We start from the raw sequence: 5,980 nt of genomic DNA, 5'->3' as shown, positions 1-5,980 counted from the left end.
TTGTGGTTATTTCTCTTGGTGTCCTGTGCCTGTTTGTGTTTTTGACTTCACGTATTGACCGATTCTCAACATTTCTCTCTCTAACCTAGCGCTTTGCTAGGGTTTGTGGAGTGGCGCGCCCCTGCATCCGTCACCACCTACATGTTCTCCACTCATGGAGCTTTCTTCAGGCTTCGGCCTCGTCGTGTTTGTCTTCATTGTTTTTGTAGGCACAGTGTGTTTTGAAAGGAATCTTAGTGCTGGTGTTGCTTTACAGGAGAGCCAAGAGATTGCTGTGTCGGCAGTGGAGGCTGTTGGGTGGCGTGGGATCCAGATTGTCACAGTGTCGGATCCAGATTGTCACAACGGTTGTCGACAGGTTTAATGGTTGCGAGGGCAGGGATCGGTGTTTGGGGCTTTGCGGGTTGCGATGATAATAGCAAAGTCTAGCATGGCAAAATTGGGGTGGTCGTCGATTCACTACTTTGGCGGTCGAGGATGATGAGATCAAAGGTAATTCCAGTCCTTCTTTGGTGGAGGCGATCATTGAAGTTGGACTGAGATTGGGTTTGAGCGATGGTGGTGGAGTACTATTTCCCCTGCCGGAACTAGAACCAACTTTGTCGTTTTCTGAAGTGAGCTATTGTTGCAGTGGCATTTGCGGCGGCGGTAATGGCTTTTGCAGTGACGGCAGTGCTGACGGTGTTCCCGATGAGTGGGGCGACTGCTTTGATGCTAGGGTTTCATGGGAGAAAAGTTATTGGGCTCCAAACAAGTTGTTGGGCCTGGGGTGAATTCTTTTGGATCTTGGGTTTTTAGTTTTTATTTTTAGTCTTATTTTCATAATGGGCTTTCTTCCTTTGTACGAAAGGATGATGAGCCTGCTTTTTTCTTTGTTTGAGAGGAGAACATCGACAAGAGACAAACTATTTCTTGGTTAATTTTATTTGTTCTTGGGGTAGGTCTGTTTCTTGTTTTTGCGCTTAACCAAAAAAGGTGGGTGTGTTAGGGGTGTACTTAGTAGTATGCTTGTGTGAGGGGTGTGCTACTGCTGTGTGCTCTATGTAATGGCTTTTTCTAACAGCCCTAACTGGCAAGTCATTATTGTACTGCTTGCTGAATTGCATAATGGATGACCTTTTCAACTTTAAAAAAAAAAAAAAACATAATTTATTGTTAACAAAAAAGGAAAAATAAAATATCACTTTTTCATTTTAGATGGAGTAAATAGTTACTAATTTGACTGATTTATGAATGAGGCGATTATTCCATTAATATATATATATATATATATATATATATATGGCCCTTCTAGTGAGGGATTCTTTTTTTTTTGTCTTTTCTAGGGATATGGCATTAGACCAACTTTTCGATCATATTTTAACATCTTAACCGTTCAGATTTTAGGTCCAAATGTGTAGATCACTTATGCAAATTTTCAACCAAATTGATTATCGTTATTTCAGCCAAATTGATTATCGTTAAGGCATTCAAAACGGCGACTTAAGATTATAAGTATGAACGGTTCAAGTTTGATAGATTTGGTTATTCCATTGATTTATTCTTGTTTGATACCTTAACGATCACCGATTTGTCTGAAAATTTGCAGAAATGATCAACACATTAGGACTTAAAAACTGAATGGTTGAAATGCCAAAATATGATCGAAAAGTTGGTTTAATGCTCTATCTCTATAAAAGACCAAAAAAGGATCCCTTAGTGCAAGAGCTATATATATATATACATACAGATTTTATCCAGAGCGAGGCCTCGCTTTGAAATTTCAGAGCGAGGTTAGGGTTTAGAGTCACTTTTTGGTCTCATATCCACATCTCGACCGTTCAGTTTTTAGGTACTAATGTATAGATCATCTATACAAAATTTCAACCAAATTGATGATCTTTAAGGTATCTAACTCACTTAAACCAGTGGACGAACTGAATCTGTCCAACCTGAACCGTACTAGCTTTCAGGCAGTTATCAATGCCTTAACGACCATCAATTTGGTTGAAATTTTGCAGAGATGATCTATACATTAGTAGCTAAAAACTGAACGGTCGAGATGTGGAAATGCGACCGAAAAGTGACCCTAAACCCTAACCTCGCTCTGAAATTTCAGAGTGAGGCATCGCTCTGGATAAAATCTGTATATATATATATATATATATATATATATATATATATATATATATATATATATATATATATTCTTCTTACAGGAATAGTGTCCCACAACTTGGGAAGACCTCTGGTACTGGTCGTTTCTATTATTCCTTTATTTGATCGTTTCTATGGTTCATATTCATTATTTCAGACTTGACAATCACAATCCACATGACTATACATTTCCATGTCTGTTTGTGTTTTATTAATTTTCAGGAAATAACCTGGGACGACCCAGTCTAAAATAGAAAGCTAGCTTGAGCATACAATGAAGTTGTCCAGAAACTTCCCATGCCATGACTACAAAAGGCCGACTCGGGAATACTGTTTTACTCATCATCAACAATACAACTATTTGATACCAATACTCCTTTGTTACATTCCACAAACAAGCTAGTGCTGCATGCCATGTCGATCATGGCCTTGCAATTCCCATTGGCGGCAGTCCTAATCCTATTATTGGCGGCTAGTACTACGACAACAGCAGCTGCTGCTCAAGCCCTCCCAGCTGACTGCCCAGACAAGTGCGGCAATCTCACAATTCCATATCCTTTTGGCATGAAGGAGGGTTGTTACCTGCGATCGCGAAAAGAATTCTTTATCAATTGTAGCAATACCACCCAACCACCAACACCATATTTGATGAAAAATGGGAATGCCGTTGTTACTAACATTTTCCTTGATGAAGGTGAGTTGCGAGTGTTGAACTATGTAGGGCGAGATTGTTACGACGCATCTGGTCGAAATACGACTAACAGCCCTTGGCTCACCCTGCCTCTTCCATATACGATCTCTGATACTAAAAACATATTCATTGCCGTTGGTTGTGACACTGTCGCAGCTTTACAAGGCTACCGAGTGGGAAAAAATGGGTCGAGGTCGTTTACTGGGTGCATGTCAGTATGCGACAGCCTTGACAGTGTTGATAACAACTCTTGCTCTGGCGCTGGGTGTTGCCAGACTCACATCCCCAGTGGACTGTACAATCTTGATCTGAGTTTGGGTAGCTACTTCCGTCATTCGTATGTGTGGACATTTAACCCCTGCAGCTACGCCTTCATTACAGTGAAAGACCAATTCAATTTCAACTCTTCTAGTTTTGAACAACTGAATGTCACTAAACAGCTTCCAATTGTTCTCAATTGGGCCATTGGGAATGACACAGACCCCTGTGATGAAGCTCAACATCGGGAGGATTTCGCATGCATGGCTAATAGCAATTGCATAAACCGTCCTATTGATGGGTCTGTAGGTTACTTGTGCCAGTGCTTGCCTGGTTATGAAGGAAACCCGTACCACCCAGGTGGTTGCCAAGGTATGATTATCTTTGATTTACCTTCAGCTATATTATATGATTTATCAACAGAAATTAATTATAGCTCACTAGTGGATTTGCAATTTTACCAAATTTAGTGATCTCTGATAGGCTTTTCCTTTCCTAATTTCCCTTTCAGATATTGATGAGTGCAGGGCTTTCAACCCCTGCCAGAACGGACAGTGCTTAAATACTCCAGGAAATCACTCTTGTTCATGTCACAAAGGATACAAAAACGACGGCATGAATGACAAGACTTGCATCAAAGACGATTCCGAAAGACACTCAAAGATCGTTCTCCTGCTTATGGTTTCATTGGGTATGTATAATTAGATATTAACATGCATGTGCATCCCATGATCATGTATAGCCTAAACTTTTATTGAACAGTAATGACGGACTCAAATTTATATAGCTTCATCTATTTTCGTTCCAAATTCTAATTAACCTAGTATTCTCATACTTTTTCTTCAAAGAGAAGTAATAAAAAGAGAATGCACAGGTCATTTCCATATATAAAGGAAGACGTTTTCTCTATTGTGTTTGTTTACACGAGAGAGAACAGAGAAGATGCTCTGTCAGTTTTTGAAACCATATTGCAGAAATAGAAGCCTTTTTTTTTTTCCCCTAAAGGGTATTGCAACTAGCTAGAATCAAAGGAAAATGCAATAATGAGCTGAGGGGAATCCCAACTAGAATCAAAGGCAAAAATAAAAGGACAGAAAAGAAGCAACCATCCTATACCTCTAAACAGTATCATATAGAATATGCAAAAGCAAACTAATTAAAACAAATTTGATCATGAATTTTCAATTATTTGCAGGTGTAACTATGGGCTTCTTGGTTTTATTCCTTGGAATTTCGTGGACATGTTGGGGAATGAAGAAAAGAGAGTTCACTAAACTCAAAGAAAAGCACTTCAAAGAGAATGGTGGCTTATTGTTACTGCAACAACTCGATCGTCATGGAAGCTCGATGAGGACAACAAAAATCTTTCCTGCTGAAGAACTTGAGAAGGCAACAAACAACTACCATGAGAGTAGAGTCCTTGGAGAAGGAGGTTATGGAACAGTTTACAAAGGAATACTACCGGATGACACAATGGTTGCCATAAAGAAGTCGAAAGGTGGTGCCCTGACCCAGAGTGATCAATTTGTTAACGAGGTGATTGTTCTTTCTCAAATCAACCACAAAAATGTGGTAATGCTATTGGGTTGTTGTTTAGAAACGGAAGTACCTTTACTAGTATACGAATTCATTACCCATGGCACTCTTTATGAGCACATTCATAAAAAAGGATCATCACTCCCATTTGAATTACGAATGAAGATAGCAACTCAAAGCGCGGAAGCACTGTCCCACTTACACTCCTCAATTTCCACACCAATAATACATCGAGATGTGAAAACAGCAAATATTCTGTTAGATGATGATTATACAGCAAAAGTGTCAGATTTTGGAGCTTCCCGATTGGTTCCTTCAGGTCAAACTGATATACAAACTTTAGTGCTTGGGACATTTGGATACCTGGACCCTGAATATCTGCAATCAAACCAACTAACAGAAAAGAGTGATGTTTACAGCTTTGGAGTTGTCCTAGTGGAGCTACTAACAAGCAAAGTGCCGGTTTCTAGAGATAGATGCTTAACAAGCATCTTTCTTGCTTCCATGGAAGAAGGTTGGTTGAATCAAATACTTGATGACGGCATAGTGAATGAGGGAAACAATGAGACGGTAAAGAAAGTGGCCAATCTCGCAAAACGATGCTTGAGGGTAAACGGGGAGGAAAGGCCTACCATGAAAGAAGTTGTGAAAGAGTTAGAAGAAATTAGTGTCATGGCAAAACATCCGTGGGGATTTAATGCTAATTTTTGCGAAGAAGAGACTGAATACTTGCTTAGGTCAGTTAATTCAGATGCTTACGTTGTGGGTAATGGAGAAGGTGATTGCAGTTCTAGTGGTCTAACCAGTGGTACGACCACTGCGTATGACAGCATGCAAATCGAACAGTTAATGCCACATGATGGTGGGCGATAGTTGATATATTGGTGTCGCTTGTGATATTTCTGTTATATATTCATTCTCTAGTAGGTAATAATGGTTGTTTCATTTTGATATGAATGTAAGTGCACAAAATAAAAGTGTATTTTAGCACTCTATAAATGTGATAAGTAAGTTGAGTGTGGTCTTACTTGTTCTTTTCCTGCTATTGTGCTTTATGCAACTTAACAAGCAGGTAGAGCAGTATTGATTCTAGGAAAGTTGTTTTACTTAACTTGAAATAACATCCTAATTAAAGGACTTAGACTATCATCATGAACAGGTATTCATATGGAGCAATCGACTTAATATAGTTATCATTCTACAGACAAAGAAAGGACTTACAGATTGATATCAAGCAGTAGCCATTTGAGCTAGGAATACATATTGGAAGCAAACACACACAAGTCAGACCCCTCCAGGCTCCAGCGAGAACAGTCCCCTTTGTAAATTTCATACAATTTGAAAATCATCATTTTGGGC

At 39.3% G+C, this 5,980-nt stretch overlaps 1 protein-coding gene across 1 annotated transcript; it reads left to right on the top strand.

Annotated features, from left to right (window-relative positions):
* The first annotated feature begins 2,558 nt into the window (after positions 1 to 2,558).
* LOC112165414 (putative wall-associated receptor kinase-like 16) lies at positions 2,559 to 5,545 on the top strand. Its single transcript, XM_024301900.2, has 3 exons — positions 2,559 to 3,457; positions 3,597 to 3,776; positions 4,281 to 5,545. The coding sequence occupies exons 1-3, from the start codon at positions 2,560 to 2,562 to the stop codon at positions 5,492 to 5,494; spliced, it is 2,292 nt and encodes a 763-aa protein (XP_024157668.2). The 5' UTR covers position 2,559; the 3' UTR covers positions 5,495 to 5,545.
* Positions 5,546 to 5,980: the final 435 nt, after the last annotated feature.

The sequence above is a fragment of the Rosa chinensis genome, chromosome 5, assembly GCF_002994745.2.
Source record: "Rosa chinensis cultivar Old Blush chromosome 5, RchiOBHm-V2, whole genome shotgun sequence".
NCBI classification, from domain to species: Eukaryota; Viridiplantae; Streptophyta; class Magnoliopsida; order Rosales; family Rosaceae; genus Rosa; species Rosa chinensis.
The sequence above is the reverse complement of the archived record's forward strand: the minus strand, read 5'-3'. Positions and strand labels throughout refer to the sequence as shown.